Raw genomic sequence first — 14,580 nt, forward strand, 5'->3', positions numbered from 1 at the left:
GGCTCCTCAGGGGAGAATCATGGGGGGGGGAAATCAGGAGAAGGAGGAGCATCCCCTGGTCCCTGCCCACTTGGCGACCTGCCCTCCAACGGCAGGGCGATGCGGGTGAGGACCACATTGGTGTCCTCCTGCAGCCTCACCCCCGCCTGGATGGCTGCCGTGTTGGCCCGGACAGCCTTGGTCAGGGCGCGCACCTCCTGACCCACGCCTGCTGTGGTGGTCTGCAGGTCAGTCATGCAGGTTATCACAGCCGAGGAGTTGCAGGCCACATCCTGCACAGACTCCTTTATGGAGGCCATGCTGTCTGACATGCGCTCCATGCACTGGGCAACCTGACCCAGATGGCGGGTCTGGTGGGCCTGGTCCCTCCGCAGGTTTTCAGGCAGAACTTCTGCCACCCCCCTTGTCTTCCTGGTCACCTTCCTGGCTCCTGATGTGGCGTGGGGCCTAGGAGTAGGGGAGACCCTTGGGGGGGAAGCCCTGTTGTGGGAGGAGTGGGAGGAGCTACCCCTGATGGAGGCCTGACTAGTGCCAGGCATAGGGAAAGCCTCCTCCAAATGGAGAAGGACCTCATTGGCACTCAGCACCTCCTCCTCCTCAACCTCCTCCTGAGGAGAGCTGTGGCCACTCCCCTCCACAGATGACTCCTGACTTGCCTGGAGTCTGCCTCAGACTCATGTCCAGGGGAGGCTGTGGACTGGCCAGATGGCCCAGCACCCTCCTGCACATCTGTGGATGACACAAAACATTCACATGTTGGAGGATCCACACACTTGTCTCATGTTCCCTCCCCCCCACACATGCTACACACCAGATAGGAAATAAAACACATTTACATGTCCTCAAGGCCTCCTCAATGGAGTCAAATACAGGAACTCCCTCCACTTGATGCCTGTGGAGGCACTGGGCAACCACCCGCTCTTCAGCACTGAGCCTGAGAGTGGTTGATGGTCCCCCTCCAGTGCCCCTGGCATGAGTGGTCATCTTGGCCAGCTTACCTCGGACGACGCGCCTGAGATCATTGATCTTCTTTAAGATCTCATTGGGGGTCCTGGCCTCACTCCCCAATGCATTGACATCGTCTGCTATCAGTTGCAGGCTCTCCCTCCTCCTGGCCGTGGTGGTGTTGGCACTCTCTGGCCCATGGAGGTACCTATCATATTGGGTCATGGCCCTGACAATAATAGCCCTCTCCTGTGGGGAGAAATTCAGCTTCCTCTTTTTACGAGCTGCAGACATCTCTCCAAAAAACACACCAACAAACACCAACAAACAACAGAACAAAAGTACCTTGCTTGAGTGGGGCAAACAAGAGGATGTACTTTTGCACTGGACGGGCGCATGTTTGGGCATATTTATGCCCTGGGCGTATCTCACTAATTACGCCGGGTCTAGTTCCTATCTCGCTGATTACGCCGGGCAGAGTTGTGAGCATGCGCAGAGAGGCGCTGAACATAGTCAGCGTCATTGCGCATGCGCCGTCCGTCCAGCCCTTCATTTGCATAGGGTCACGGCTCATTTCAATGGAACACGCCCACTTCCTTCCTACTTTCAATTACGCTGGCTTACTCCTCGTAATTTACGTTGCGCCGGCGCATTGGCGGGTGCAAATACTCTGAGGATACGGTACTTGCCTCTCTAAGTTGAGCCGGCGTAACGTAAATGAGATGCGCTACACCGGTCTATATATGCGCCGATGTACGTGGATCTACCCCCTAATGTTTACTCTATGGTCCACCTGATCTGGTAAGAATGCATTTCTCATAAATGGTGGAGGACTTGTCACATTGAGTCACAACTTTATCGTTTGAAGATCACCTGCCATCCACGGGGTTGTTCCTCACTGTCCCATTATCCAGTTAACCCCCTTGTTTGCGCTGCACCGTTTATTATTTTCTATACTGTTTTGAACTCCCTGATGGTATGATTCTTTCTGGTTTTAGGTGCTAAAGGGGTACAATTATTTTGCTTGAAAATGTGGCGTTTTATATTGTAGGCCTGTAATTCTTAGGAAAAACTCACTTAAATCTGACCAAACAGGAGTCTAGTAGACATCCCGGGTATGATAAAGTTTGAAATAGAAAATCATAAATTATAATTTAATAAATAACTATAAATAATTATAACAAATAATAATGTAATTCTAATAAAAATTATTCAATAATGTAATCAAATCAAAAACACTGAAATTTGCTCAGTTGCAGAATTGTCGCTGTCATTACTTTCAGTGTCTGAAGATGAATTTCCCAACAAATCGCTATCACTCAATTCTGTAAGTGATTATAGTTTATCATCGCTTTTTCTAGCTGGTCTAAAACCACTTTTGACATAAACTTTTTGGTTGCTATGGACAATCTACAGTTTCCAGGCAGAAAGAACAGTATTTATAATATAAAAGTGCATGTAGGACACTGGGCAGACCACTAGGGACAAAGGGGATGTGTATTTATTTCATACAGTACTGTAATCTGTAAGATTACAGTATACTGTATATGTACTGTGTATTTACTTTTTTGAATTTGGCGACGATCTTCACCCCCGTGCGTCGTGACGTCACAGGGAGCGGAGCTCGGCGGCACTGTGTGAATCGAGCGAGGAGGCAGCTTGATCACACAGCGGGGAGGCATCGCAGGATGTAGGGACAAGGTAAGTAAACTCTGCCTGTGGATACTGCGATGTGATCCCAAGTCTGGCTCGGGGATACCGCTAATGGTACAGGATTTCCCCCCCCCGACTCAGGAATACCGCCAAGGAGGTTAAGGTTTTTTGTGTGATCTACCTTTGGTGTTCAGCTTGCAATTGTTCATATATTTATGTATGTGCGCTGATTGTTTCATTTACCATGCTGTAGGCTTACCAAGTATGAAGTATAATCTGATGTAATTAAAAATTGCATAGTGCACATCATGTGACAGTACTGATGCTTGACCATTGTATAACAGATGATCCATACTTCCCCATACCTGCCCGACCAACCCCATACTCCAACCACCCTTACCATTAACCCATTAATGGAGACCACACCAAGTTGGAGTAAATATTGGTCGTAGCAGCCTCTTATTAACATAACTGTAGAAAACATCTGTTAAACCAAAACCATCAGTCAATATTCATGTTGGTCTTTGCAGGAATCCCAAACTAATATATGTTTTAATAATGCACTGCGGTACCTTTTATATACTAATAGGCCTCCAGCTGACATACTAGTTCGGAGACAACCACTCACCGCAGTGCACCATTAACTGGAATATCACCAGCGGGACCCATACCGCCGATGGGTCCCAAACTCTTCCTTATCCAAGGTTTCTTCATTCACCCGAAAAGATCAACACCCATCAACTGCCACGACATCCTTAGGACCCTGCCGCCCTTTGTAAAAAAAAGTCCTAATCAAAAGAGAAAACAAAAAAAATGGGAAGGGTGGGTGGGAAGCTCTCTCCTTACGCTGTGACTCCTATTCCCCCAGCTGTCCCAATCAGGTGAGCTCTCTCATTTCCCAGTTTGTCCCCTGTTTCCCCTGTCATGCCAGCCCTACGCAATTTTTTTTAAACTCCGGTCTTCTCTTTCTCTTCCCATGGCACCAGCAGCAGAGCAGTTGGAGGAGGACATGGAAGTTGAGTCAAGCCTTGTACACACAGGCAAGAATCTCGTCAGAAAAAAACATAGTTTTTCCTGACGAGATTCTTGGCAAGAATCTCTTGCCGTCGGAATGTACACACACTCATTTTAAAAGAACCGTGGTTCTTTTGAAAGGCAAGAATGCAGTGACATCATCGCGTACGACGAGCATGCACTCGTCACATTCGATGCCTTCGCCACCACCTTGCTTCACCCTACCTATGTCGTGGAAGCTACCGCGCATGCGTCAAAGTCATTTTGAGCATGCACAGGTTTCTACGGTGGCAGGTAAGTATATAGACGCTCGGGTATCTCGTCGGGAAACAGGCCGACAAGAATCTCGACGAGAAAATAGAAAGCAGGACCTCTATTTTTCTCGCCGAGATTCTGGGCAGATTTCCAGACGAGAAACCTGAAAGCCTCGTACACACGCTCGGATTACTCGGCAAGAAAGCTCTGCCAGCAGTTTTCTTGCTGGTTTTTGCTGAGAAAACCGAGCATGTGTACGAGGCTTCACGCTTACTTATGGTGCCTCAAATAATGCAAACTTTTTTGTTTTTTATTGACAAATGGTTGTACATTTTTAGCCAAAGATGTATATTACCTTGTATCTCTGGGTATTTCATCATTAGCAGCAGACCCCAGCGCAGAGTAGTTGAAGTTGTCTCCGTTCCCGCAAAAAATAAATTTCTTATCAGTCTTGTTAGATTTTCAATATGGAAGTAAGAATGAGGGTTCCCAGCCTCCTGCAAATGACAGTTGTAATGCATATAGCAGTGAACATTTCCCTTGCAACCAGATACTTGACGATTAAATACTGCGCTGTAGTATGTTTATATTGATACAATGGTAGTCAAATGGTCAATTTTCAGTCTGGTTTGTTATTATCCTGTGTCTGGGCTTTGGTGCTGTGCTTTAAACACTAGGCTTCCAGTGCAGGGAATATAGAGTATGATTTTCTGCTTCAAGTTCAAGACTGGGTTTCTAGAGCACTGGGCTGACTTTTTATTGGGGTGCAACGTATATGCTAAAGATGGTTTGCACTTGAATGGAAGGGGGTCTGCTGTGCTGGGGGAGAGGTTTATGGGAAGGCTGGAGGAGTATTTAAACTAGGATTGAGGGGGAGGCTGAATTATAATTACATCAGGCAGACAGGTCAGTTAGGGGGTCAGACATGAATGGAGGGTGGAATGGGGATAAATGGGATGAGGCATATCTAGTAAAAATAGCACCTATGGCAAGCACTGAAACTGCACCCCTGTCGAAACATTTGAAACCCATCTTTCAAATAACCCTAACAAAAAAGACAGCTAACAAACCTAGTGATATTTATCATCCCTTGTGATACCTTTATGGAGAAATCTGGGGTTTATTAGACCCCTTATCCCTCCTTTGTCCTCCAAGGCCAGGTAAATGCAGAACCAATACTGGAAGTGATGAAATCTTCATAACTTAAGGCCTCAGTTTTCACAGAGGAGAGGGAGAAACTGATGTTCCTCCTTCTTCTTTGTGCGCTGCCAATCTGACCAGATGGAATGGGAAATCCTGGGAGAACAGGAGAGGGCTGTGGCTGAACGCAGCAGGGATAGCGCTGCCATTGTCCATTAGCAAAGGTGCTGAAAAGGAGATCCTGCCTATGCTCTGGAGGAGGGAAGAAGAGACTCTCAGACCCTGGTAGGTGCCTTGCTGCCCAGCCACTCAACAGTGCCCCCTTCATATGGCGTCCATGGCACTTGCCATGGCTGCCATACCCTAGATACGCCGCTATAAATGGGGGGAGGGTTATGGCACATGACAAGAAAGTTCCCATGTTGCAATCAGCTCAGCCATTGGAAATTATAGTGCCATTTGTACTACTAAAAATTATATGAAAAACACTAGAGCAAAATGTAATAATGCGTTAAAGTGTTTGTTCACCAATTCCAGAAGTCTGCCAAGCAAAATAGGTGAGTTGGAAGCTCTGGTGCATGAAGAGAGCTATAATGTAATCGGTACTGTTGAAACTTGGCTTCATTTCTCACTGGGCTATTAATATTCCTGGCTATGTACTCTTTCGGAGAGACAGGGTAAAAAGGAAAGGTGGTGGGGTCTATCTCAATGTAAGAAGTGATCTCAAATTGAGTGTGAAAGAGGACCTGGTTTATGGAGAATGTGATGAGTCTGAAGCATTATGGGTGGAACTGCATACAGATGTGCGTAGTTCAAAGTTAATCATTGGAGTTTGTTATAGACCACCCAATGTTAATGAGGAGGTGGAGACTCAGCTCCTTGCACAGATGGAAAAGGCTGCAAGCTTTTGGGACGGTGATAATAATGGGGGATACAAATACCGATACTTTTTATCAAGTACTCGCCGATACCGATTACCAATACTTTTTTTAAATCGCATGTGACAGTGGCACATGTGTCAGTATTTATTTTTTATTATTTTTTTTACAATTTTTATTTTATTTTTATTTTTACAATGCTTTTTTTTTTAAGGGGAGTGGGGGGGGATGGACAGTGTCAGTGTTTTTTTATTTTTTACAATTACTTTTTTTATTATTTATTGCAATTCCCTTTTTTTTTTTTTTTAACAGCCCTGTTGGGGGGGCTTTGGTGAGATATAAGGGGTCTTAACAGACCTCTGACATCTCCCCTCTGAGACAGGGAAAGGGACTAGGGACACTGATTCCCCAGTCCCTTTCTCAGCAGCCTCAGCTGCGCTGAAAATGAAAGGAGAGAAGACAGCCGCTTCTCTTCATTCATTAACTGAAACATTGTAAACACAGTTTACGATGTTTCAGTTATGTGAATGGACAGTCAGTGATGTACGTTCAGAAAAGGTAGGAGCCGGGTTTACCGGCTCCTACCGCCGCTCTCCACCCTGACAGATCGAGGGGGTGGAGGAGTACGGAGGGGGACACGGCAGCAGCACGGAGATGGGGGGGACACGGCGGCAGCAGCATGGAGATGGGGGGACATGGCGGCAGCAGCACGGAGATGGGGGGGACACGGCGGCAGCAGCACGGAGATGGGGGGGACACGGCAGCAGCAGCACGGAGATGGGGGGGACACAGCGGCAGCAGCACGGAGATGGGGGGGACACGACGACAGCAGCACGGAGATGGGGGGACACGACGGCAGCGGAGATGGGGGGACACGGCGGCAGCGGAGATGAGGGACACGGCAGCAGCGGAGATGGGGGGACACGGCAGCAGCGGAGATGGGGGGACACAGCAGCAGCACAGAGGGTGGACACAGAGGGGTACAGCAGCAGAATGGAGGAGAAATGAGGACAATCAGCGGTGATCAGTGCTTGTAACTCCCCCACTGCACTGATCACCGCTGACTGTCAAGGTATCGGGTGAAGCATCGGAGCTTTTGCCCGAGTACAAGTACTCGGGCAAATGCTTGGTATCAGTCCCCATACCGATACTAGTATCGGTATCGGGACAACCCACCTAATGCAATAGGTTGCGCACACCTATGGTTTGGGCAGTTGTTCTCCTGCCTATGCACTCTGTGCAAGCTCTCCAACAATCCTTTTTCTCTCTCTGAGCACTACCTTATTTGTTTCACTCTCTCCCTGTCTTTCACCACCTCCAACCCGCCTAACAATTACCAATAGTAACAATCGCCACTTTAACCCTTCTCTTCTATATGCTCCTACTGACCTCTTTTAGGACACAATCTAACCCATGTCCCGCCCCCAATCTAGCCATTTCTGTCTGTAGCACAGGTCTACTACCAAATTTATCATTTAACCTCCTGGGACCCGCGCTATAGTCGAATGACGGCTACAGCGCGGATCCCAAAATCCAACAGGACGTCAATAGACGTCCGCCCCTTTGGGCGTTCCCCGCGCGCGCTCCAGAGTGTGCAGCGGGGAAACTCTGTGTTGGCTGTGTCCCTTGGAAACAGCCAATTACAGATCGCCGCGAACGGCCAATCAGAGTGGCCGTTTGCGATGCGATCTGTGCGGCCAATGAGAGATGATCTCATATGTAAACATACGAGATCATCTCTCATTGCCGTTTTACACAGAGACAGCAGTGCTGTCTCTGGAGAGGAGACCGATCTGTGTCCCTTGTACATAGGGACATAGATCGGTTACCCCCCCAGTCACCCCCCCCTCCACCTACATTTATAACACAATGCAGGGATACATTTAACCCCTTCCTCACCCCCTAGTGTTAACCCCTTCAATGTCACATTTATACAGTAATTAGTGCATATTTATAGCACTGATCGCAGTATAAATGTGAATGGCGCCAAAAATGTGTCAAAAGTGTCCGATGTGTCCGCCATAACATCGCAGTCCCAATAAAAATTGCAGATCGCCGCCATTTCTAGTAAAAAAAAAAATAATAAAAAATAATAATTCTGTCCCCTATTTTGTAGGCGCTATAACTTTTGCGCAAACCAGTCGCTTATTGCGATTTTTTTTTTTTTTACCAAAAATATGTAGAAGAATACGTATCGGCCTAAACTGAGAAAAAAAATGTGTTTGTTTTTTTTTAATTGGGATATTTATTATAGCAACAAGTAAAAAATATTGTATTTTTTTTCAAAATTGTCGCACTTTTTTGTTTATAGCGCAAAAAATAAAAACCGCACAGGCGATCAAATACCACCAAAAGAAAGCTCTATTTGTGGGGAAAAAAGGACGTCAATTTTGTTTGGGAGCCACGTCGCACGACCGCGCAATTGTTAGTTAAAGCGACGCAGTGTCGGAAGCTGAAATTTCACCTGGGCAGGAGGGGGTATATGTGCCCAGTAAGCAAGTGGTTAAGAAATGTATTGTTCTTTAGAAAGGGTTTGGCTCCCTCTAGGGGCCATTGAAACTTTATCGGGATATTTTCTTCTGGTTAAGAAAAACAGCTATGCATATTAGGACAATGAGGAAGTACTCATGTTGTTAAATCAGGCAGGGAACTACAAACCCACAATGCCAAGCTACAAACCCAAAATGCCAAGTCACAGCACAGCCTGCTGGGTAAGCAGATAAATGGCCTGCTTTCTCTCGCTCTGGATGCCATTCAACAACCTGCAAGAGGCCTGTGTGTGTACCCAGGGCTGGGAGAGCCTCCGGCCTATAGCAGAGAGCGGATCGCCTGCCCCAGAAGGATCCGTGTGAGCAGCCCTGCTGATAGAGCAGGAGGGCCAGCCAGCGCTTTGGGGCTTTTGGGGCCACCTGCCTTCCAGCACACCGGGAGGAGCAGCACAGCGCGGAGGTGCCATCTACAAAGACAGAGTCCACAGCCAGCTGGGATCCAGAGTGGTGAGAAGGCATTTGCCTATCCATGTAGTGACTATACTATTGCTAAATGATTGTCTGCTATACAGACTGCCGCTGAGACCTGTAGTTCCACAGCTGTGGATCTATTGCACCTGAGTATTCTACAGCTGGATGCTGGGATTTTATGTTTCCTTTTCCCCCATACTGCGGGGTCAGTACTGTACTGTTCACTCACAGAAGGAGCTACAAGTGGGGATAGTTTGCAGCTAAGTAATCAATCTCACCATATTCTACAGTTACTGTTTCTCTTGCTATTTTGGATTACAAATACGTGCACCACCTCACACTGCAGTACAATTAAGCTAGCTGAAGACAAGAAAACTGGAACTGGATGAACTTTCAATACTTTATTCTTTCACAAGGCTTTACTGCTATACAATTGTGTATCACTCTGAACTGCACTCTAAGGGGAGCCATTTAGCCACATGTTCCCTGGACAATTTCTCCTCTCAAATACTGCGGTAACCATCTGACTCTATCCTATACTTCCAAATACACATATTCAAACTCTCCCTCTCTTCTGGCATCTTCCCCGACTCTCTAAAACATGCACTAATCACCACCATACAAAAAGTCTTCTTTGGACCCCACCAATATTAACAACCTACATCCCATCTTCTTACTCCCCTTTTCCAAACTCATTGAACACGTGGTTTACAACCTACTGAGTAACCACCTCATTAAGAATAACCTTCTTGTTCCCCTTCAGTCTGGATTTCCCCCTCAACACTCCACAGAAACTGCTCTCCAAAAACTCCCAAACTATTTACTAACAGCTAAACCAATGGACATTATTCTGTATTACTTCTGGACCGTTGGCTTACCTTTGTATAGGCTATCCCCCTTCAGTCCATCATGAATACTTCTGCCAGACTCATCCATCCAACCAGCCATTCGGTGTCTGCCATGCCTTTTTCTCAATCCCTCCATTGGCTACCACTCACCTAATGAATTTAATTAAAAATGCTAACACTAACTTACAAATTTATCCACAACTTGGCCATTAGTAACATCACCAACCTAATTGTTCTTTGTTTTACCCAAGACCTCCTGCTCTCTAGTTCCTTTGTCATCTCCTCCCACGCTCGCCTCCAGGACTTCTTCCGAGCCTCTTCCATCCTGTGGAATTCCCTACCCCAATCTGACTATCTCATATTTTGTTCACTTTTATGCGATCCATGAAAACCCTTCTCTTCTGAGAAGCCATTCCCACCTCCACCTAACAACTATACTTTTGTTTTCTCTATCAGCTCTTCCCCCACAGTTATTACCTTTTGCAAACTCTTGGTGCTAAATAGAACTGGTATAATAATAATAATAATAATAACAATAATAATCATATATAGCGCCCTGCTCCCAATGATTGGGGCGCTATTCTAAATTTAGAGGGTGTCTGAGCTAATAGTGGGCTCAGACTTTGTTGAATTCTATTGAAATTAGCCTCTGTTCTGGCTATGGTTGTGCTATGGTTGTGCTCTCCACTTTCTTCACAAGTTTTATGCAGCAAAAATAAAACCTAACAGTTGAAGGTTTTACATCTTGTGTGGACATTGCAATTCCTATAGACTTTCTTCCCCTGAAAACGAACTTAGAGGTAACGTGCAAAACCCAAATCTAAACCAGCAGCTCCTACGGGGGTAGTGCTAAACATAAATAGTGCACTAAAGAAAAGACCACTCTGAGAAGAGAGAATGGGGCAAAGGAAGGTATAGTAAATTTTACATATAGAGTAACATAATACCACTTTCGTGGTAAGTGAACCAAGACATAAAACCTTTTTTTAGCTTTTGGATACAGTTGAAGAGGGGTTAAACCCATACCACTATATTTGTTGCTGTCTGTTTACTATTAAGGAAATTTCCCATCACTTCCTGTCCCAAAGACACATCAGGACGTTAGAGGAAATCTCCCAAAGTCAAGGGAATTTCCTTGTTAGACAGTTGTCCTTGTAAGGCCTCGTACACACGACCGTTTTCCTCGACAGAATCCATCAAGAAACTTGGTGGCAGAGCTTTTTTGCAGAGGAAAACGGTCGTGTGTATGTTTTTAGGCGAGAAAACTGTTGTGGAACTCGACGAGAAAAAAAGAGAACAAGTTCTCTTTTTCCTCGTCGGGAGTCTCAATTTCCTCGCCGTGTTTCTCATCAGGCTGGTTTACGACGAGTGTGGAGTGTCGTGCTCGCCCCTCCATTGAACTACAGGAGAGTCAGGACGCCCACTAACACACAGCTCCTTTCTCTATCTGCAACGTAGAGACTCTCCTGTAGTCCAAGGGAGGGGGCAAGCACGACACTCCACACCAGGGAGAAAGCCTTGCATTACTGTGTGGAGTTACAGACAGAAGAACAGGAAGAACAGGAAGTGAGGATTTCTCAGAAGAAATAAGGACATTTATAAGCAAAATCGAGGACTGCACTAAGGTAAAGGAAGCTATTTAGTAACAAAAAAATTGTACCTTTACAACCTCTTTAACTGAGGGCCTAGCCCATCACATCTCTATACAAATAAAACACAATTTTTGCCTATCTTTTTTTCTACTTCTATTTATCAATCTATAATTTTTCAACCAATCAGTTCATCTGAGTTAAGTTCAGATCATTCACTTAAATGATGTCTGGAGGAAACAGGTAAAATTGTCATTTCACTCACCTCTACCCCTGCTTTGCTTCCAGAAATGCTGGATGAGGGTAGGTATACAAAGCCAGAAGACCTCATCTGCTGAATCTCCCAGGAATATACTTCTTGCTGGACAGATTCTTTACTACCGTAATTACCTTCAAATTTGGGCAGGGTAAGCCCCACGCCTGCAGACCCCTACAACCACCAGCCAGAGTTTTGGGGAAGAGGCCCTTGTCCTCATCAACATGGGGACAAGGTGCTTTGGGGTACCTTAAAGAACCCCTGCCATGTTGAAGGCATGTGGCCTGGTATGGTATAGGAGGGGGGCGCTCACGCGTGTGCCATCCTTTTCTGACTTGCTGGTCTGTATGCTCAGATAAGGGTCTGGTATGGATTTTGGGGGGACCCCAAGCTTTTTTTTTGTTATTTTGGCGTGGGCCTGACATGAAAAGGAGGGGGGACCCCACACAGTTTTTTTCCTTTATCTTTCATTCTTTTTTTACATTCAGCTGTCAGTGGAGAGTCATCAGTTGTTAAAGATGCAGCTCCTGGCTTCCTGGCCTCACTGCTTAACAACCAGCTATTTGCACAGAATTCAGATCGGTCAATACATTTTTGACTGTTTTGAATTTGAATTGTTATAAAAATTTGGAATTCATAGCATAACAAATGTATACTAAACAAAACAAATTTTTCCATTCTGCATATGTCTACTTACCTCTTTTTGCCTCACTAGAAATGTGTCAATGAAACTTCTCTGGTCATTCTCATCTAAGTTCTTCAGATGTTTTATGAATGTTTTTGAAACAAATTCACACATTTCATCCATATTATTCATGATAGTTTTGTGGTAACCAGGAAGAAAGCCCAAGAACGGGTAAATATTATATATCTTTAAAAAAAAGTGAAGTATTTAACTGTTAGGTTGCAGTGGTGATGTATTTGCAGATATATTTTTGTTATAGTAGTTATGGTTAAACATTCTGTGAAGCCTCATACACACGACCGTTTTCCTCTGCAAAATCCATCAAGAAAAATGCTGGCAGAGCATTTTTGCCGAGAAAAACGGTCATGTGAATCTTTTTAGTTGAAAAAACTGTCGTGGATCTCGACGAGAAAAAAAGAGAACATGCTCTCTTTTTTTTCTCGTCGGGAGTCTCAATCTCCTTGTCGTGTTTCTCGTCGGGCTGGTTTACAACGAGAAACACATTCGTGTGTATGCTTAGAAACCCGCGCATGTTCAGAATAAAGTATGAGACGGGAGCGCACCTTCAGTAAAAGTAGCGTTCGTAATGGAAATAGCACATTCGTCATGCTGTAACAGACTGAAAAGCGTGAATCGTCTCTCACAAAACTTTTACTTAACACGCAGTAACATGAGATTAGCAAAAGCAGCCCCAAGGGTGCGGCCAGTGGAATCAAACTTCCCCTTTATAGTGCTGTCGTACGTGTTGTACGTCACCGCGTTTGAGAACGACGAGATTTTGTCTTGACAGTGTGTATGCAAAGAAAGCTTGACAAGATTCTCATCAAGCCTGACAAGAACCTCGTCGAGGAAAACAAGGTTTCTTTTACGACGAGATTCTCGGTCGTGTGTACGAGGGTTGTAAGGTGGGTGCAAAAAAGTTAAAGTTGTTGGGCGCCAGACACTTCTTGGATGCAAAAGAAAGTTTATTTCTCTTAACAAACTTTTTGGGGGAGAGAGGGTTAGAGCCAGGACAACCTTAAATAGTTACAAGTTCAATTGGCAGATTCCGAGACTTCATCAGGAGGACAGCCATGCAGGGAAAGGCATCCGGCAAGACACCACATCTGCAGGCGCAGGAATGCTGTCTCCTATGGCAACAGTCTTTAGCAGTTCCTAACACCAAGTGTAACAGTTCTTTCACTTTCACTACAATCACTTCTTGTAGTTATTCAGCCCACTGCGCTCCTGGTCTCTCACTAGACCCACTGTTTCACTCCCACTGAATCTCTTGAGCACCTCCAATCTTTACAGTGGTATCTTCCTAAAGCATCACCCTCGCCTCTCTGCTGGGTCCCTAGCTTGGCACTTAAGATACCTCTCAAACTTCACCCCACTGGCCTGTTAGGTCCCTGGCTTGACAGACAAGGGTTGCTCTGCAAGCGTCACCTCCTCTGGCTGGGTCCCTAGCTAGATACCCACTGAAGTTTCCCAACTCCGGTATTTGCTTCAGTTACTCACTGTGGTCCCTGGTAATAAGGCGGATGGTCCCTTACTGGCGACAGTCACCACATCTTTCAATGACCTAGTGGACGCTTATGGTGAAAAAAGAGGAGGAGTTTGAATTTATGAAAGCTAAGCTGTCAGATTTGGAGGATCGTTGCAGGAGGAACAATATGAGAATTAGGGGTATCCTGTAGTCTGTACAGCAGCCAGCCTTAAAAGAGTACTTTACACAACTAATGACAGCCTTTCTTCCTGACATAATGCCAGCAGAGCTAGTCAGCAACCTCATCCATCCTTTATCTAAACCTCCACATCTTCCAGAAAAATCTCTTCACAATCACAAAACCCCTGCGAAACCAAGGGGGGTCACCCAGTAGAATTAGTGATCACGAGGTACAACAAATCTTTTACATTCCGATCAGTAGATGAAGGCCTTTCGTTACTGTGTCAATGGGACATCCTGGAGCCTTATGAACAACAACAACGCCACCGCTATCATACCCACAGGAATTACCTAGATTGCCGGGAAGAAAGGACGTCATATGATGTCCACCCGGATCGAGGGAGGGTTCCTACTTGTCATTTTATAATGGCCCGGTAAGGAAGGGGTTAAGGGTGTCCTGGCCCCAACCCTCTCTCCCCCAGTTCTGTTTAAGAGACAATAAATCTCTTTGTATCAATCCACCTTGCATTACACCCACCATGCCTCATAACCCACTATACACAGAAGGATGTCGACTGTCCCTGACTTTGGAGGTCATCATTGGGCCAAGAGAGGCTCGGGACTTTTCTACACTTTACAAAGACTTGGGATACATGGTCCCATTTTCAAAAAGATAATAGTTAAATCAGCTTTTCGTACTGATGATTAA

The 14,580-nt window shown here is 45.6% G+C and overlaps 1 protein-coding gene across 1 annotated transcript in view; it reads right to left on the reverse strand.

Moving 5' to 3' along the window:
- LOC120936167 (cytochrome P450 2K6-like) overlaps nt 1-14,580 on the reverse strand; it is a 40,243-nt gene that overhangs the window by 11,136 nt on the left and 14,527 nt on the right. The window contains exons 5-6 of the mRNA XM_040348321.1: nt 12,236-12,409; nt 4,223-4,364 (exon numbers count right to left, since the gene is read on the reverse strand). Coding sequence (XP_040204255.1) covers nt 4,223-4,364; nt 12,236-12,409 — 316 coding nt within the window. The remainder of the gene's footprint in view (nt 1-4,222; nt 4,365-12,235; nt 12,410-14,580) is intronic.

The sequence above is a fragment of the Rana temporaria genome, chromosome 4 (genome assembly GCF_905171775.1).
Source record: "Rana temporaria chromosome 4, aRanTem1.1, whole genome shotgun sequence".
In the NCBI taxonomy this organism is placed as follows: Eukaryota; Metazoa; Chordata; class Amphibia; order Anura; family Ranidae; genus Rana; species Rana temporaria.